General features: G+C 43.2%; 1 protein-coding gene across 1 annotated transcript in view; it reads right to left on the bottom strand.

The window, feature by feature from the left end:
• The window catches only part of TRAIP (TRAF interacting protein), a 138197-nt gene extending 118224 nt beyond the window's left edge, over nucleotides 1–19973 (bottom strand). Inside the window, exons 1-3 of the mRNA XM_029599671.1 lie at nucleotides 19876–19973; nucleotides 7896–7953; nucleotides 1232–1315 (exon numbers count right to left, since the gene is read on the bottom strand). Coding sequence (XP_029455531.1) covers nucleotides 1232–1315; nucleotides 7896–7953; nucleotides 19876–19973 — 240 coding nt within the window. The remainder of the gene's footprint in view (nucleotides 1–1231; nucleotides 1316–7895; nucleotides 7954–19875) is intronic.
• Between the last annotated feature and the right edge of the window lie 380 nt (nucleotides 19974–20353).

Genomic DNA, 20353 nt, shown 5'->3' with positions numbered 1-20353 from the left:
AAATTCCAGGAAAATTATATATGACAGGACCTAACCCCTTTCTGGGCAGATTCCTCAGATAAGAAGTAGTCTCACTGGCCATTGCATGGAAACCCCCATAGGCCAAGTGGCAAATAAAGACTTCTGTCTTCGGGGCTTAAATTCCTTTTACAGCTACCTTACTCAAACATCTGCACCATCTGCTGGAGATAAATACTGGTTCAGTTTCCTGCTGCTCCAGCCTTTAAGAGGGAATAGAGTCTGCATAGAAAATTATTTTTTCTTCATCTGCTGGCAGGAGGACTAAGCCCACTCATCTGGACCAGTCATCAAGGACACAAAATGTTAGAATTTCTAGCAGTAACTCAGGCATCCATATGGCTGGGTTTCTCTGACAGGCTGCAATGGTGGAATCAGCAGGCTGCAAGTTCTTTAATAACTAGAAATCCTAATGGAGATGCAGCTGTTCATCTAGCCAGGTGTGGCAGGCTATACAGAGGACCAAGAGGCTAGATGTATACTAATATTGCTGGCTATTTAGATTATTACAGGAGTTTCTGGTTAAATATGAGAAAGGAAGGTAATGAAGGAAACCAAACATGGATCATATATGCTGGGGTTTTTTTGTTTTTTTTTATCCAAGATGATGGATTACAAAGAAGATAAAATACTGTTCTGAGTAATGAGAAATCTTGCAGGTTGTCATGCACATTGGCTGGAAGTTGTATGTATTTTTAGCAGTGCGGACAGGATAACTGAGCAGACTAAATGTGTTGGATGGGCTTTTTTCACCTTCATTTACTATAGCTAAAATATTTTCCCCTTCTCCACCTGCTCTGCAGCAGGGCTGAGCAAATACTGCTGCAAACAGAAAATGAAACTTCTCTTACTTTTGAGGACAGGCTCTCAGCTTGGCCCCTTTTACACCCTACTCTTTCTTCTCTCAATTTCCCGCTTTCATTTCCTGATCATAGTCTCTCAATACTTCCCCCATTCCTTCACTCCCCGCAGTCTCTCATCTGCCCTCTTCTGGTTTCCTCCTCCTCTTGGCTCCGTACAATACACGTGAGTTGTAATATAAACAGCTAGGTAATTTTCTTACATGTCCATATTATTGCACAAATATACTCAGTACACAAAGCCTTAAATCACATTTCTGCCTTTCCAGATAGGCATCTTCACCATAATTAACACCATATTATTCAGTATAATTGCATTTCATTGTGAAGTCAGTCAAATTTGTCCAGAATACCTTTAAACTTTCTGCATCTAAGGAGGTGTCCTCTTCTCCTCCAATATCAAAGTACAACTTACTGATGATCTGCTTGGTGCTAACCTGTATGGTAGATATGGAAAGGGAGAAGGAACCTTAGTCCAGGAACTGAATCCTGCAAAAGGCCAAAGAGAAAACAAGCATACAAAAAGCAATCATGGGAATATGCGATAAACCTACAAGACCAGTAAAGGGACAGATTTAAGTTTCAGGTAACTAAGCAAAACAAAATACAAAAAGTTTAACCAGTATGCCTATACAATTTAAAAATTCTGCTTCGTTCTGCCCAAGGATTTCATTTTCTGCCGTTTCTAAAAGGGAAAAAATAAATTTAAAATGTGGTCAATATTCAAAATTATTTAGAATGGAGAACTCACAAGTTAACTGGGCAGAGTTGCTTCGATGTAGAAGGCTTCAATCATCAAGGCATACATGACTACAGAACAGTTTTAAGATAACTCACAAGTTAGCCATCTCAACTGTTTAGCTTTAAATATCGACCTCTGTGTAAGCAAAGAAGGCTGTGCTAAAGGTACTGGAGACCTTTTGCTCAATTCTTACATTTGCCAATTTTAGACAAAAATTCCTCAGCACTTTGCGCATAACTTTTGCATACAAGTTTATCCTCCTGAAATCACAAGAAATTACATCCTTGAGCAAAAACACACACACTCAATATTGTACCACATACTGACTTGCAGACTTTTTACATTTCCTCTTCTCTTATGCCCATAACATGCCAATAATACTTCTGTTCTATTTCATGCTACTTTGTCTGTACATGGACAATCTTCATGTTAATGCAATGTGTTCACATCCCAGGTCATATTTCGTGCCCAAACATATTACTAAAATTAAGCATTAAATTGTTTTTGGAAAATGCCTTTTTCTTGAGAAAGCAGATCCAGATATGTCCAGCATTTTGTATTCTGGTTTTCCACATGCTTTCCCCTTCATTTTGTGGCAATATAATAATTCCCTCTCTAAATATTTTTGTACTAACATTGCTGGTACATTCTCTATTGTCAGAGCCCTCTCTTCAGTATTTTACAGCTTTGAGTCAAAAGAAGAGAAGATTAATCACAGAGAAGCAAGGGTCCTAAACCAGGACAAAGGAGGGGAATGAAATCTGAATTTTCCATTAAGAAAGGGATAATGCAACGTATACATCCCGGAAAGGGCATCAACTGGGTATGAGTGATCGGGACTAATCCAGGTACTGAGCAACAGAAAAGTACATTTCAGTGTTTAAAGAGGCTGTGCCTTTTAAGACACAGGCCCTTTCCTCTGAACTACACTTCCTGAAGAGTTGAGATAAAGAAAATATTTGACTTTTAGGGAGAAACTGAAGGCAGTCTTCTTTTTAAATGCTTTTGGGACTTAGTAACCAAGACATGCTTACACTGATTTGGAGGCAATAGCTTCATTTGAATTTGTTTCTAATATTTTGTACTTGTTTTTGTCTTGTGATGTGGTGTTTTAAATAAATCTGAATATTTGTCACTTTTATGAATGTTGTGATGTACCACACAGGGAACAAGTAATTCAGAATTGCAGGTTATAAAAACTTTTAAATATATATATATATATATATATATATATATATATATATATATATACACATACATAAATACTCTGTACGATGTGTACAGATACTACTATTAATCACTTCTATAGCTCTACTCGATGAATGCAGTGCTACACAAAAGAACATAAAAGAGTCCCTGCTCGGTAGAACTTAAAATCTAATCTAAACAAATAAACAGGGCAAATGGGAATTTCATTTAAGAAAATGATTAAAATTAACAAGGCAGTGAGCAGGAAAATCAGGGTTTAAAATTTGAAGACAGCCTCAAAGATAGACTTGTTTTTTTAAACTGGATTTGAATAAGGCCAGAGAAGAAGCATGATTCAATTTAGGGAGTCTATTCCAAGTGTACAGTGCAGCAAGGAAGAAAGCCCAGAATCAAGATGTGGCAGTATTGGTGAACAGCATAGATAAGAGCGACTTGCCCAATGAGCAGAGTTCCCGAGAGGAGTGTAGTGAGGAGATGCAGAATGAAGGCTCTTGTAGGTGAGCAAGATGGGCTTGAATTGAGTGCAGAAACAGATAGCATTCACTGTAATGAGAAGAGGAGTTATATTTGTATAGCAATACTGGCAAAAAATAAGTCACACAGCTGAATTTGGGATAGATTATAGATGAAAGAGATGGTTCATTGGGAGACCTGCAAGCAGCAGCTTGTAGTAGTCTAAGAAGGAGGTGATAAGAGAATGGATAATACAGTAAATGACAGTAGAATAAGACCCAAGTGGTCCATCCAATTTGCCCAGCAGGATTTTTTTTTTTTTAAAGGATAGTGATTGCTGCTCCTGTGTAGGTTACCCCAGTTAACACAGGTTCTCTCTTTTCTTCATGTCCATCCTTAGCCACTAGGAATTCTTTGTTTATCCCATTCTTTTTGAATTCTGTTACTATTCTGGTCTTGATTACATCTTCTAGGAGGGCATTTCCATGCATCCACTACCCTTTCTGTAAAGAAATAAGGGTCCAGGTAATGGCTTCAGAAAGGAAGGGATGGATTTTGGTGATGTTATAAGAGAAAGAAACAACATATAGCAGCAGTATTTTGGATATGTGTAGAAAAGGAGAGAGAGAGGGGTCAAAGACGACCCCAAGGTTGCAGGCTGAGAGAACTGAGAGGATAATAGCATTATCCACAGAAACAGAGAAAGGGGAATGAGTTGGGAGATAAGGAGTTCAATTTTGACCTTGTTGAGTTTAAGGTGGTGGTGGGACATCCATCCAGGTAGCAATGTCAGCAAGCAGGCTGAGATTTGAGACTGGATTCCTAATAAAATGTCTGTTATAGAGAGGTAGATCTGGGAGCCATCAGCATAAAGATGGTACTGAAAGCCACGGAAGCAGATCAGAACACCAAGTGAATTAGTAGAGAAAAGAATACAACCCAGGACAGAGTCCTGAGGCATACTAATTGCTAGAGGACTGGCAGTAGAAGAGAATCTGCCAGAGGACACATTAAAAGTAAGATGGGAGAGATAAGAAGAGAATGAAGAAAGGACAGAATCTAGAAATCCAAGTCAGAAAAGAGTATCAAGGAATAGGTGGTGATCAGAGTCAAAAGCAGAGGATAGGACAAGGAGGATAAAGCTTGAGTAAAGGCCTTTGGTTTTAGCTACAAACCGGTAACTGGAGACTATGGCAAGGGCTGTTTCTGTGGAATATAGAGGATGAAAACTGGACTGGATCGAGAATGGCATGAAATGAAATAAAGTCAAAAGACAGAGGAGGTAGGTAAACAGTTTGAGTAGTTTAGATGCAAAAGGGAAGAGGGTGATAGGATGATACCAAGGCAGGTAGGGTACGGTGAGGATTTTTTTTTTTTTTTTTTAAAGGAGTGTTGTGATCACAGCATATTTGAAGGCAGTGAAAAGGAAAAATGTATTCTTACCTGCAGACTAGATGGGCATTGTGGTCTTTATCTGCCATCACTTACTAAGTTACTATGATAATTTTTCTTCCTCGAGTCCTATCAGACCAGTCTAAATGCATAGGTTTTGCTCCCCTAACAGAAGATAGAGACAGAACAAACAGATAGCCAGCTATAAATGGGTACTGTCCAGCACATGTCTGCTGATGAACTTTGAGAATATTCATATGGATCCCCTCCAATCTTGTGTCTATAGAAGGTGGTAACAACCAATCAAGATCAACGGATCCCTTAAAACTGAATATGCAATGAGGCTCCAAATAGAGAAAAGGACTCTGAATTATACAGACAGCAGACATTTTCTTAAGGGATCTTTTCCCACGGATTATCCAAGGATATTTTCTTGTGGATTATACAAGAACTTCTGCTAAGGGATTTTTCTCCCAAGTTTAGAGACTGTAAGCTTTGCTTCCAGAACCTTGACTGCTACAGCTCACTAAACCTGTGAACCTGCAAGTCTAAGACTGAGTTCCGTGCTCAGCACAGCTTGCTCCATATCTTAGAAGCAGAAGTCTTGCCAACTATCCCTTGAAATAACTTTGGCAAGCTAGGAACTTTATCCTATTTCTGCAGGCATGGGTTCTATCATCCGCCTGCACTGGGATTGGCTGGATTTTCCCCACAGCATGTTGAGATAGATCCTGGACTTCTACAGGAGTGTGACCCCCCACCAGTTAATGGTAAGATAATTACTTTTCAGATGGGTTAGTTTGACAATTGCATTACTGATAAGTGTAAGCTAAGAGATAACAAGTTCTGTTTTATCTTTCATGGCAGTGCTTTGCTCTGTAAAAACATTAAAGAACAAAAGAAAAGAAAGATATCTGTACCCTATTAAACCTTGTATACTTATGCTGCTATAATAAAACTGATTGTTTGCTTCACAAAGGTGTAAACAACTGCTCCCTTAACTAATGAATTCTTATCAGATTATCAATTACATTTTTTAATCTACTGTAGTCGCTATCTACCCTACACACCCCTTTATAGGGTCTCTTGCTGTTCTCCAGTATTTCTATAATCAAACAACCTTCTTCCCTCTAAATGAACAAGGGGATAGTTAAAGGACACAGAGTGTCATTTATTCCCCATCAACTGTTAGTAAGTGTGTAACCTTTTGGCTAAGATTTTCAGCAGATGAGCGGTCAGAAGAATAAACTGGCTGGAAGGTCTCAAAGAAAAGAAAATGGTCAGCAGGTAGGACCAAACATTTTCTTCTTTTTCACCTACCAGACCAGTCCAGCTGCATGGTACGTAACCAAGCAACTCTCACACTAGACGGGTTGATTGGGTACATACCATGCTATCCCTGCTCTCAAAAACACCTACCTTAGGTGTTTCTTGCCAGAATGCGTAAGTGCTTAGTCAAGGAATGCAAGGAGGACCAAGTCAGTGCTCTGCATATCTCCTCCGGTGGAATTGGTTTTTTTGTTATTAAAAATGTATAACTTGCTCACTCCACAGTTCATGGCAGGCCATATTAAAAAAAAAAAAATCCATAATTCTAAATATCCAATACAAAACATATAACCAGTACCAATAATGATCAATCCTTTAACATTCCATCTAAAAAACATATATAAGCAAGCTAAACAATGCTGAGCAAGCATCTAACCTGATAGTTCAAAGGTCTGTATTCTGTGCTACTTATCTGGATAGGTTTGGACTTATCCAGCTAAGTGGCAGTGTTTGAATACTCAGCTGTGTTCAGCAGCTTCTACTTAGCTGGATAACTATTTATCTGGCTAGTTATCCATCTAAGTGGTGGGCAGGATGGGAGCATTCTGGGGCAAGGCTACTTAGCTAGCTAAATGGTAATATTAAAACTTATTTGACTAAGTTAGTCAGATAACTAAAGTTATCCGAGTATATTCAGCAGCACGGCTGCACGACTGAATATTCCAGCTAAGTTTCTTAGAATTGGAGATCCTATGAAGAATTGTTTTACAGTTGGTGTGGGTTTTTTTGTTTGTTTTTTTAATAATACTGAAAAGTGTTTGAGGGACTGCCAATGCAGCAAGGCAAGAAAAAATCATAACAAAATAATTATTAGGTAAACATTTCCTGGAGATAAAAAAAAAAAAAAAAAATAAGACTAAGTACCTCCCAAGGCAAAAACGTTGCAGGAATTCCTGCACATTCTCGGTAGAGCAAAGCTCTTTGAGCTTAAAGCGAAAAGTCCATTCAGTGCCATTAAGTGACATCATCCATGTGTCATGGCTAATTCAACTTGCTTGTCAACAGACAACTGTTTGATTTGCACAAATGGGGTTAAAGTCGCCTTGGAGGGCCAGAATTGAGATTGATATCTCCAGCTGAGAGGTGGAGCAGAATATAGAGCAGGGGTGGAGGTATGACAACAGTGACCAATATGAAATGCTATCAGGAAGAATACAGAAGACTGAATGAGAGGAAGAAAATGCTGAAGCTCAAGAGCAGAAGACAGAATGGCTGACGTGAAAAATGTGCAGAATGGGAACACTAAACTTGATGTTAGTAGTGACTGCAGCAGGGAATAAGACTGGAGAGAATCAGCATCAGGAAGTGTAGATGTAAACAAAAAAGAAAATCAATTGACTTGAGGTAATCTATGGCACCCACCTCCTGACCAGCTGGTGGGTTTGAGTGTTCTCTAGACTCCACTCAAAAGTTTGCAGATGCAACCTCTCGAACTTGACCAGCTGCTCAAAAAGCACAGGATGGCAACAGCCCAGGCCCCAATAAGGTCATGGCAACTTCTGAAGTCAACCACTGAAGCAACTGGGAGAAGTATGCATTTGTACTCCAACCTCCTCAGGACACGAATGTGCTTGCAGATTTTCAAGATTCAAATTTAGCAATAGTCAGTCACTTATTTTTAGCTAGTCACATAATCCAGTAGTACTTTTCCATACACATACAAACTTTTGTTCCTTGTCCCCAATTCTACTGATGACATTGTTTACAAGCCAGCACAATGGTATAATTGTATTATGTGTTACCAAAACAGTACTTTTAACCATTAAATTTTGCCACCTCCTATTAAAAAAAAACAAACACCATAACAAGTCACACAAAATATATTATTCCAAGCCAAGTCTAAAGAAAAACCACAGAACTGCAGCAGAAACTGTTACAAGTCAGAATCTTACCTGGATCCTGCACTGTGGACAGGTCCGACTAGGGGCAGTACGGAACCAATGAAAGAGACTGAGAACAGAAAAACAAAATTCAAAATAAATAAAAACTAATATAAATAAATGTATTTAAAATATTTCTCTTCCGTCTTCTATCAAAAACTCTGCACAAAGCAAATTGCATCATGTCACATAAACATTAAAATAAACAACAACAAAAAAACCTGATTATCAAAGTATTACCCAAACATTAATACAAACATTAATAAAACAGAAGTGCAAGTATACACCTATAATTGACATTCTCATGTTAACACTGACGGGTTAAGTGATCTGTCAAGCCCCTTGCTCAGATGAAGTTTCTCCAAGGCTCTGCAACTTACTTCAATGAAGCTTCTGCCCAACTACTTGGTATTAAAGCCATTAGACTAAAATGGCCTTAAATTCTACTGAATACCAAATGAAATGATGGAAAATGAATGCCCTAAAAAGACAAATGTCAGTCTTAGCAGATGCTGGACAACTCTGTCCAGTTAGCTTTATACCAAATATTCAGCAGCACTTTTAGTTATCTGGTTATCTTATCTGCTGGGTGTTTGAGCATAGACCTCTAGGATATTATTTATTTAATTCATGGCTTGACAGATCACCATGACCCTACACATTTTGCTGTAGCACCCAGGATTTTGATGCCCCATATGTTCCTCCTGCAGTTACTGCCACCCTTGGAATAAATGCTCTATTCTAGTCCAGTACCATACAACCGCTCTCAGTAAGTTTGAGTCAAGTGGTGCCTGCATTCTCACACTGGTCTGTTTCATAAGATCAATGTGGAAGTTTGGGCACTGCACCCACTGAGAGCTGTGGAGGGCTGGAGCAGAAGAGAGGTAGAGATGTGCGTTTGTTTTAAACGAAATAACGGCAACGAAATTATCTATTTCATCTCTTTAAGAGAGCACCACGAAATGGAAAAAAAAGGACGAAATTTAGTAAAAATTAGTATTTCATGTTAGTGCGCACTAACAGGACTTAGTGCGCAGTAACTGAAAATGTTAGCAATCCGTTAAAAAGTGTCAATTGGGGGAGCAGTTTGTTAGCTAGAGTTAAGGGTATGCATTCCCATAGTTTCTTGTTTGTATTACCAAGCTTGCAAGGTGGTATTTGTGGAGGGGGATGGCCAGTGCCTGGTAACAAATAAATATTTATTATATCAATTGTTTTCAATACCATCAAGTTTTAGTCGGCAAAAACAAAAGCATGTAATGCAAATCATATTTTGAATTTGACAATCCCTTTGTATTTTATAAAGGGGTCCTGGCATTTTGGTACATGCATACTTTTAATTCCCCTGGTATCTGTCTTTGTTTTTTGGTTGGGGGGGGGGAGGGGGTAACTGGTGAGAGGGGAAGTGACTGGGGTGAATGTATGGAGTGGTGGGAGGAAGAGAATCTGGTTGGGGTGGTGACCGGTGAGAGAGAGGCAGCCCGGTGTGTGTGGGGGTGACTGGTGAGAGGGGGAGTGACTGAAGTGGCTATATGGGGTGATAGGTGGGAGAGAGACTGATTGGAGTGGTGAGAGGGCGTGAATGGGGTGACAGATAGAAAGACTGATTAGGGTGGTGACTGGTGAGAGAGAGGCAGCCTGGTATGTGGAGTGTGACTGGTGAGAGCAGAGTGACTGGGGTTTCTGAATGGTGTGTCAGGTGGGGGAGAGAGACTGGTTGAAGTGGTAACTGGTGAGAGAGAGGCAGCCTGTTGTGTATGAGGTGGGACTAGTGAAAGGGTAAGTGACTGGGGTGACGTGGGAAAGAAAGGCGTGTGCATGTGTGTGGCAGGTTACCCTCCACACACACCAGGCTGCCTCTCTCTCCTGTCACCACCCCAACCAGTTACTCTCCCACCTGGCACACCAAACATTCACCCAAGTCACTTCCCCTCTCACCAGTCACCCCTCCCCCCAAACACACACACCCGCAAACACACAGACTCACACCAGGGGAATTCAAAGTATGCATATACCAAAATACCAGGGCCCCTTTGCTAATACACAAAAGGATTGGTGAATTCTAAATATGCATTTGCATTACATGCCTTTGCCAACTAGAACTTCATGCTATAAAATTACATCACTTGTTTGTTTACACTGTTACCCCCCCAACAAACACCACCTTGCAATCATAGCAACACAAACAAGTACCAGTAACTAGGGAGGCAGCCAATGAAATGCAGAACCATACCTCTAGCTAACGAATTCCTCCCAAATTGACACTTTTTAACTGATGGTAACATTTTCAGTTAGCCCAAAATTAGGAAAACCTGAAATAAACACCCCTGAACCGTTTTAAAAACAAAATCGAACAGATAATGATCTGAAATGAAAACATGAAAAAAAACAACAATGCACATTCCTAGAAGAGAGAGTAGCTGTTTTGGGGAGTGGCAGCAGGTGCAATCTTGGCAGCCAGCAAAGTAAATGGGAGAGGTGGCTTGCTGGAAAATAACAAGCAGGCCGATACAGTACAGTGCGCTCCACCAGCATTTGGACGCGCGTTTTCGACACGCTAGCTTTACCCCTTAATTCAGTAAGTGGTAATAGCGCGTCGAAAACACGCGTCCAACCCCCCTGAAACTAATAGCGCCTGCAACATGCAAATGAATGTTGATGGCCCTATTAGTCATTCCCGCGCGATACAGTAAGTAAAATGTGCAGCCAAGCCGCACATTTTACTTTAAGAAATTAGCGCCTACCCAAAGGTAGATGTTAATTTCTATCGGTGCCGGGGAAGTGCACAGAAAAACAATAAAAACTGCTTTTCTGTGCACCCTCCGACTTAATATCATGGCGATATTAAGTCGGAGGTCCCAAAAGTTAAAAAAAAAAAAAGTAAATAAATAAATACATTTAAAATCAGCCAGCGGCATGCAAACCGGATGCTCAAATTTTGCCGGCGTCCGGTTTCCAAACCCGTGGCTGTCAGCGGGCTCGAGAACCGATGCCAGCAAAATTGAGCGTCGGCTGTCAAACCCGCTGACAGCCACCACTCCTGTCCAAAAAGAGGCGCTAGTGTCCCTAGCGCCTCTTTTTCCACGGGCCCTAATTTAAATATTTTGGTTTACTGAATCGCGCACACAGGACACTGGCCTGTGCGCGCGCCAGGAGAGCAGGCGCTCACCCGCGAGCTTTACTGTATCAGCCTGTTACTGATTGACCAAATAACTAGAGGGAAATAAGGGTTGATAGCAGGAAACTAGGAGAGAGACACACACACACTCTGGTGAGGACAAGGGTAGAAAGATGAGACATGATGAATGAGAAATACTGGGTGAAGACAGAGCAGGGAAATACAAAGAAGGAGGAGACTAGTAGGAACCTGGACCACAATGAAAAGTGAAGCAAAGAGGCAATATTTTCAGCAGCAAGACTGGCAACATTTTTAAGTGTCATGATGACCTGGCGTCCAGCTATTAGGTGTGCTAGCATGCTGCTGACAACATGCTTGGTGGTGGAGAGGAGCACTGGCTGTGTGTCCTTGCCAGCATGCCACAATGGTGCATAAATACCCTTCGTAAAATAGAGTTCTAAAGGAGGTGAAGATGACTTTAAAGAGGGAACTTCCTTTGCCCTGCTCTTCAACTTTGATGGGGGTCAAAGGAGTGGTGGGGTTGGGGGAGAGGGAACAGGTAGAGATTTCTCATCTGCTGGCTCCTTTATCTAAAGAAAATGTCAGGCATTAAGTGGTTAATATTTTACTTCCTTAGTTGCAAATCAGAACAAAAAGCTAGCCAAACCAAGACCTGATTCAGAACACAGCAAAGGCAGCACAACCTCTGTCAGAAAAACCTTCCCCAACTTGGTATCGAAACGCAACTCTTGAGACAGGACGAGATGACTCTTGGTCCAATTTACTATAAAGTCGAATGACCGAAAACGCTGTAGTACCAGATCCACCACTTGCTTGCAGTGGTCTTCAGACTTTGCCCGAATGAGCCAGTCATCTAGATATGGGTGTACCAGAACCCCCTCCTTCTGGAGGGCTGCTGCGACCACCACTATCACCTTGGTAAAAGTTCTTGGAGCTGCTGCCAACCCGAACGGCAGAGCACAAAATTGAAAATGCATGCCCAGAATAGAAAATCTCAGAAACCTCTGATGGTCAAGCTGGATGGCTATATGTAAATACGCCTCAGTCAGATCCAGGGACACCAAGAACTCCCCCTTGCGCACTGCTGCAATCACAGAGCGTAGTTTCCATGCGAAAACGTGGAACTTTGAGGGCCTTGTTGATGCTCTTCAAATCCAAAATTGGACAAAAGTCCCCTCTTTCTTTGGAACCACGAAGTTCCAAAGAAACTTTGCTTGGCGCAAAGACCCCTCCAAAGAAACTTGCTTGGCGCAAAGACCCCTCACACAACCAATTGGCCTCATACAAATTCTCCTTACACACTTACAGATCCGCCATCCTCAAAAAAAACGTGACTATTACACAACTAAAATCCATGACTACCAATATAACCCCAAGCATTATTCTCTTATGTAGCCAACCTCACAAAATCACTATCCTCCCCCATCCCTGATGAGGACTCCAAAAACAAATGCGAGGAACTTGCCCATTTCTTTAATGAAAAAATTGTGAAAATCCTCCTACGCTTCCCCACTTCCACCCCCCATACAAACCCCCTCCCAAAAACCCCAAACGCCATCTTAGACTCACTTGACTCCACCTCCCCCTCGGAAATCGAAACCATTCTAAAGAAAACGGACACCTCTTCACACCCCACTGACACCATCCCCACCAAATGCCTCTTAGTTATCCCCAACACAATTGCCACTCCCATAGCGGAGATGATCAACTGTTCACTCTCGCATAGCAGTGTCCCTGACCTCTTAAAACAGGCCATTGTCAAACCTATCCTTGAAAAGCCTAATCTCAATCCCTCCAATCCAACCAACTACAGACCCATCTCAAACCTTTCCTTCCTTGCAAAAATCATGCAAAATGTTGTTAACACCCAACTCACAGAAAATCACAACATTTTATTCCCTTCCCAATTCGGATTCCGTAAGTTTTTCAGCACAGAAACCCTCCTAATCTCCCTCATAGACACCCTCCTCAAAGGATGAGACCAAACCACTCCTACATTTTCGTCCTGCTTGACATCTCTGCCGCCTTTGACACCACAGAGAGAGAGCTATATCCATCGCCAGCCCATCGCTATGCAATGCCTTACCCCTAAATCTAAGAACCCAAGTTAACACCAAAACTTTCAAAAAAGAATTAAGATCTTCGTAAAAAGCCAGGTTTTTAACTATCAACACCAACAAACTCCCAACCAGACAACTCCAAAGAAAACAAAGACATCATCCTATCAACTTACAGACTAATCAAACCACGAACTCTATAACAGACATCTAAAAACTTTTCCCTATATAATCTAACCCTCTTTTACCCCATTGCTACCCAACTTTATCTTTAAATTGTATTTGTTAAAATTCTAATGTCACTCTCCTAATGTAAACCATTATGATGGCATAACCGAATATACGATATACAAAACATGTTAAAATAAATAATAAAAAAATAAGCCACAACATCCTAATTAACCGTCTTACAGAAATCGACATCACAGGAACAGCACTGCTCTGGTTTAAATCTTACCTCGAAAATAGATGCTACAAAGTTAGAATTGGAAATACCGAATCCACACCCATCAAACTAACTCAAGGCGCCCCTCAAGGATCCTCCCTCTCATCCACCCTTTTCAACATTTACCTGCTGCCCCTTTGTCAACTTCTCTCGGAACTCGGCCTCACTCACTTTATTTATGCAGATGATGTCCAAATCCTCATCCCCATCCAAGAATCCCTCTCCAAGGCCCTCAAGACTTGGGAAAACTGCCTCTCCACCATAAACCTCCTCCTCACAAACCTCCACCAGGCCCTAAACACATAAAAAACTGAGCTCTTCATCATTTCCGCCTCCACAACCTAGTGCCCTCCCCCACACTATTTAATTCCCGCAGAACGTTTTGAGACCTCGGTGTCACTATTGACAACCAACTAAACCTAAAAAAATTAACGCAACAATAAAAGAGTGCTTCTTCAAACTTCATGTCCTCAAAAAACTAAAACCCCTCCTCCATCTAAAATGATTTCCAAGATAAAGGACTACCGGAAAACAGAAAACTATATGTTCACAGAACGGTTCATGATATGCCATGCATGCAGACATCAGTATAGGAGTTTTATTCTTAATTGTAATTCTGTCCTTCATATTCATGTAAGTGGCATAACTGTATTGCATATCTCATGATGTTGAATTGACAATAAACATAAATTTAAAAAAAAAAAAAATGATTTCCGTACACTCCTCCAGGCCACCATTCTCTCTAAAATTGACTATTGCAACTCACTACTCCTTGGACTCCCCACCTCCACCATCAAACCCCTCTAATTGTTGCAGAATGCCTCCGCAAGAAATGCAAAAAAAAAACCAACTCAAGACCTGGCTCTTTAAAAAGGCCTTTCCGCAATAGCACCCACTTACAACCCAATCATAACATTGTCTCGCGGCAATGTTTGCGGAGCCGTTTTGCGCACTAGCGATGGGTTGTATGGTGATAATGGTGGTGACTCCGGCGCCGTCTTGTGCGCTGATGGGTCCGGCACCGTCTCATTGCGCATCGATGCGCTAGACGCCGGTCGTGGTGCCGGAATCTGGTCCCCCTGCTGCGCTGACGTTCGCCGCTTCGATAATGCCAGCTTCAATGTCTTATGGCGCCAAGGTTCTCAGCGTCTTGTATCGACTCGCGGGAGGGAGTCGAGTGATCACAGTCGGGTAAGTCAGAGCCCTGCTTCCCCTGTACCTGAGTATCTCTTATTGCTTTCATCCGAGAGGTTTCCCACGATACCGCCCGTTTAATCGAGTGCGAAGGCTTCTTGACCGGGCCCGATGAAGAATGGGCCTCCGATGGATTCGATGGACTTAGCAGTTCTTTGAGTCGGTAGGCTCGCTGTTTTTTAGCCCTGGGCGACATTCGGGCACAAAATTCGCAGTCTTCGACGTCGTGACGCCGAGGCAGCGGTAACATCGGTCATGGCCGTCCGTGACCGACATTACCCTGCCACACCGACACCTCTTGAACCCTGATTTAGACATGAGGAGATGGCTCCGCGTGCGATCCCGCGCACAGAAAAAACAGACTGAGGAGAATCTGTTACTTCCTGCGCGGGACCCCACACGCAGCCGCAGAGGGAACAAAAAGACTAACCTCTGCTTAACAAGCTCCGCCTCCCGGACCTGACTGACAGATCCCAGAACAGCATGGCTAATTCAGCCCTGCTTTCGACGGGAAAAAGCTATTAAATAAAACTGTTAAATAAATAAATGGAGTAACAACCCGTCCCTTGTTCGTTCATAGGCACGGAAACAATGGCTCCAAAGATCCGCAGATGATCGAGAGTCTGCTTTACTATCCGCCTCTTTTCCACATACACACAAGGGGAGACCGTGAACCAGTTCTGAAGCGGACGAGCAAATTCTAAAGCATAACTTTGTTCTATCATGCTTAAGACCCACAGGTCTGTAGTGATTCTGGCCCACTCCTCGTAAAAAAGGGTCAGCCGACCTCCTATAAGCAGGACGGAGGAGCAACCCGGCCTCGTTTCATTGTGCTGACTTGGCTCCAGAACCACCCTGTCCAGAGCCGTCTCAACCGGGCTTTAATCCCAGAAAGGACTGGTTCCAGGACTGCTGCCTTCCCGAGGCTGGTCTCTGCCCTCCAGAGGACGATCTGCCTGGACAAAACTGCCTGTTCCCTCGGAACCGCACACACTCAGAAGAGGAACAGCTCGCCCCTCTGGGCTTATCCTCAGGCAGTTTGTGAACCTTATTGTCCCCGAGTTGCTTTATCAGCTCAGACAACTCGTCTCAAAACGCAGTTTCCCTTTAAAAGGTAGCACTCCTAGCTGAGACTTGGACAAGACATCCGCCGGCCAGTTTCATAACCACAGCAGCCTTCTTGCTGAGACCACCGACATCATGGTCCTAGAGGACATCCGGATGAGGTCACACAGCATGTCAGTGCCATAGGCTACTATGGCTTCCAGCCGCTCTGCCTGCATCGCCTCCTGAGAGGACATTTATTTAAGGGTTTTTTTTTTTTGGATCTGTCAGAATGGATCTGTCAGAATGCAGCTGTTGGACCCAACACAGCCCCGCTCAAAGCATGAAACTGCTGCAAACCGCAGCCCGAATGCAGAGCCCTGACACTTCAAAAATCTTTTTCAGATACACCTCAAGCCTCCTGTCCTCCAAATTCTTCAAAGCTGCAGCCCCGGACACTGGAATTGTTTCTGTAGTTACTGCTGACATGGCGGCATCTACCTTCGGCACCCTCAATATCTCCAAAGTGTCCTCGGGTAAAGGATATAATTTATCCATCGCCCGGCCCACCTTCTGTGCAGTCTCCGGAGCGTCCCACTCCTGGACCACCAACTGCTTAATGGACTTATGAAAAGGAAAAGTCCTTCCCAGGCCCAGTAAGCCAGCCATAACCAGGTCCACATCCTCTTGATCAGACTCCTTCTCTGGAAGCTTGATCCCCAACTCCTCTAAAATATGGGGAATCATAGGCACTAACTCTTCCCGACAGAAGAGCCGCATCACCTTTGGATCATCACAGACAACAAGCGGGCCTTCCTCGTCTTCCCCAGATTGTTTCCTCCCACCCAGGGAAGGATCCATCTGAAGAGTTGCAGATCAAACCACTACGTCACCATCAGAACCCTCTGAAAATTCGTCCCCGCAGCACACAGTACGGGCACCCCAAGGACTCGCTGAACCCTGGTAGCCTCTGGTCTGCTTGTGGATCTGAATCTCTTCTTGGGCCGAAGCTCAGTGGAAACGTCAAGCTTGGGCCGATGCTGCCCTGCGGATTTTTGACCCTAAAAGCTTTGTGCATCAACATTATAAAAGCCGCAGAAAAGGAGGTCCTCTGCTATCTCTACCTGGCCCCTCTGGGCCCGTGCAGGACTCCCAACAGCCGGGGACAATGAGAGAAGGAAATCCACACCCCCCCACACCCCCCGGCTACTTCAGTTCATAAGAACATAAGAAATTGCCAAGCTGGGTCAGACCAAGGGTCCATCAAGCCCAGCATCCTGATTCCAAAAGAGACCAAACCAAGCCACAAGAACCTGGCAATTACCCAAACACTAAGAAGATCCCATGCTACTGATGCAATTAATAGCAGGGTAATATAGAGGCATTATGACATTTTCCGTTTTATTAACTATTTCCTTCCTAATAATTCCTAACATTGTTTGCTTTTTTGACTCTGCAGCACACTGAGCCGACGATTTTAAAGTATTATCCACTATGATGCCTAGATCTTTTTCCTGGGTGGTAGCTCCTAATATGGAACCTAACATCATATAACTACAGCAAGGGTTATTTTTCCCCTATATGCAACACCTTGCAACTTGTCCACATTAAATTTCATCTACCATTTGGATGCCCAATCTTCCAGTCTTGCAAGGTCCTCCAGTAATGTATCACAATCAGCTTGTAATTTAACTACTCAGAATAATTTTGTATAATCTGCAAATTTGATAACCTCACTCGTCGTATTCCTTTCCAGATCATTTATATATATATTGAAAAGCACTGGTCCAAGTACAGATCCCTGAGGCACTCCACTGTTTACCCTTTTCCACTGAGAAAACTGACCATTTAATCCTACTTTCTGTTTCCTGTCTTTTAACCAGTTTGTAATCCATGAAAGGATATCGCCTCCTATCCCATGACTTTTTAGTTTTCTTAGAAGCCTCTCATGAGGGACTTTGTCAAACGCCTTCTGAAAATCCAAATACACTACATCTACCAAGCAGCAAATGTGGCCAATATGGCTGCAATTCCCGTGCCGACGGGAAACTGCTCCGGATCCTCCAACGCCTGCAAAAGCGCTGCCAACTTGTACTGCTGGTTGGACCCCCCCCTCCCACAGACATGCCAGAATCACCGTCTTCCCCTAGGAGGCAGTGGGAGCAGTGGCCGCTATGCACGCGAATCTCCACAGCCGACGCACTTCAAGCTATGTGGCATCAGCCGCCTGCGGAAAGAACGCTGACAAAGGAGAGGAGCACAAGGGAAAGCCTTCGAATGCCGACCCGCACTCAGTGGAAAAAAACCGCCAGCCTCAGAAGGCAGAGCCTTTCACCAGCAAATCCTCACAACTCTGCTTTTTTTTTTTTTTTTTTTTTTAAACTTTAAGAAGCAAAGGAACGGAAGAGGCACTTTCTAGTTCTGAAGATGGGCAGCAGGTCACTTCAATCCTCCTGGGGCAGAGGGCGTTGGGTCCACCAGCTTTCTGCCCCTGGCTATCAGGACAGAGCAATCCCTAACCCTCTGCGCGTCCACCTCAAGACCAGGAGGGATAGCCCCACCAGGGCCTGCCAACCTCCTGGGAGGAATTAGGTTGGGTTTTTTTGGGGGGTTTTTTAAGTTTAGTCGAGACTGCAGGTATGCACATCTACCATCTGCTGGAGACAAAGAAATACTGAGGGACTGCAGGAGGCACTCTAGGCTATATGGCAGTGTCAGTTAAACTGTCTGTCTCCATATGCTGGAAGGGAAGCATAAACCCAGGAGTCTGGACTGATCTGGGTACGTACAGGAAAAGACATGAAATTGAGTGTTCATTAAAATTGTTGCTGTCGCGTTAGTTATTGTGTATTTGAGACAAGGTCTGTAAATGTTAGTTAGAGGCAAGAGAGCCTGAAGCTCTATAGGGAGGTGCTTGGGACTCTTGAGAGAGGTCCCTGCATCTAGCGAGGAAAACCAATGCCAGAAACAGGATCAGGAGAGCAGCTGTACCCAGATAAGACCTGTGGTAACTGACTGTGGTTGGTACTTCAGAGTACCACCATAAATCAGCCAGTGTGCTGTGGAACAGCCACTGTTTGGACTGAGCAAGCATCCCAGGGCTGCAGGAGTCTGGGGAACAGTGAGACCAAGAAACAGTGAGTAAACAGACTATCTGCAGCCCTTCTGTTAAACTGAACAAAATAAAGCATGTTGGACCCTTCCTCTGTGAGCCCTCCTTTGTTATACTGTGCCACCAAACCCACAGCCTCAAGGGAAGGAATGAGGAAAGAGGCAGAGCCTATAAATATTTGACAGTGGAGGCAGTTGCCTATACCTAAATCCAGGCCTGTACAATTGCAGAAAATACCTTGACAAGATTTTTCAGCTATCAGCCAGAAGCTAAGATGAAAAGTGATTTTAAAATATTTAGGGAGACGTTGAAATTTTAACTTTAACGCCTACCCAGAATAACAAGGGCAATAGAAAATTGCAGACAAAACCAGAGAAGTTAAGAGTGGCCTAAAGACCTATATTTTGGAGCTTGTTATTGAATGCCCTTTTTGGTTCAAGTGTTTTAAAATTATAAACCGCCTAGAACAATAGACATTGCAAAGACAGGAATAAATTCAAGTCCCCCTTCACCAATCCCACCCGATAATCTACATCATGTCCGGAAAACCAGAATTCATATATTCCCAGACATAGCCCTGGTATATTTGCACATGGTCTGGCCCAGAAACAAGTAAGAAGTTGTTACTGGAAGATTTCTGGTTTGCCTCAGACAGCGAAATTCTTGGCTATGGTCATGCAGCAGAGCAACATAAATCATTTTTTACCATGCCAGTAAGTGTCCACCTAATATCATTCCCTTTCTCTTTACAAATACATTATCCAATGTTGGGCGACAAGACCAGGTGGAGATCAGAATCGTGTATGGGGGACGGATACCAGCTCTAGTCATTTGAGCTTTTCAGGGTAATGGTAAGTTCTCGGTTATTGAGAGCTCAGATGGGGTTTAGGGATACAGAAATCAATGAGCGGGAGGATATTGAATTTACTGGAGAGAGTGGGGACGATTTTACACCTCCTCTACTTCCGCAGACTGCATCCCTTTATCCCCAAGAGACTTACCACTCATGGTGGAAGGTGTGCCCACAATTAACGGCAGCCACATCACGCGAATTATCGAAGAAGTCGGAACAAATAGTACAATACGCACGAATCGGCATTGAAAACACCCCAGCTAAAACTTCTTTCCGTAAAGTTTCAAAGATAATTTTCCCGCCAAATTGCACAGCGTTTTAAACTTATAGGCAGCTTTTTTTTCTGCAGCCAGCTCAGCCGTCAGAAAGCCACGCCCCTATTGTTCTTTCAACTTCAGCTCTGGCCAACACCGTACTAAATCCCGGAGAGCGTGACCAGCGCTCTGCGCATGCGCATCAACAGGAAGCATTCACAGGCTGCCAGTCAGTTGCAACTTCCTGGATTCCCAACAGGTGCTGCCGGTCTCGAGGAGCTAGTGGAAGACCCTGCGCATGCGCTGTGTGGTCGCCGCCGCCGGTCTTGACTGGTATAATGCACTGTAGGCTTTTGTGGCAAATAGCGTTTG

This window comes from Rhinatrema bivittatum, chromosome 4, assembly GCF_901001135.1.
Source record: "Rhinatrema bivittatum chromosome 4, aRhiBiv1.1, whole genome shotgun sequence".
NCBI classification, from domain to species: Eukaryota; Metazoa; Chordata; class Amphibia; order Gymnophiona; family Rhinatrematidae; genus Rhinatrema; species Rhinatrema bivittatum.
Note: the sequence above shows the minus strand (reverse complement) of the source record. Positions and strands in the feature narration are given on the sequence as shown.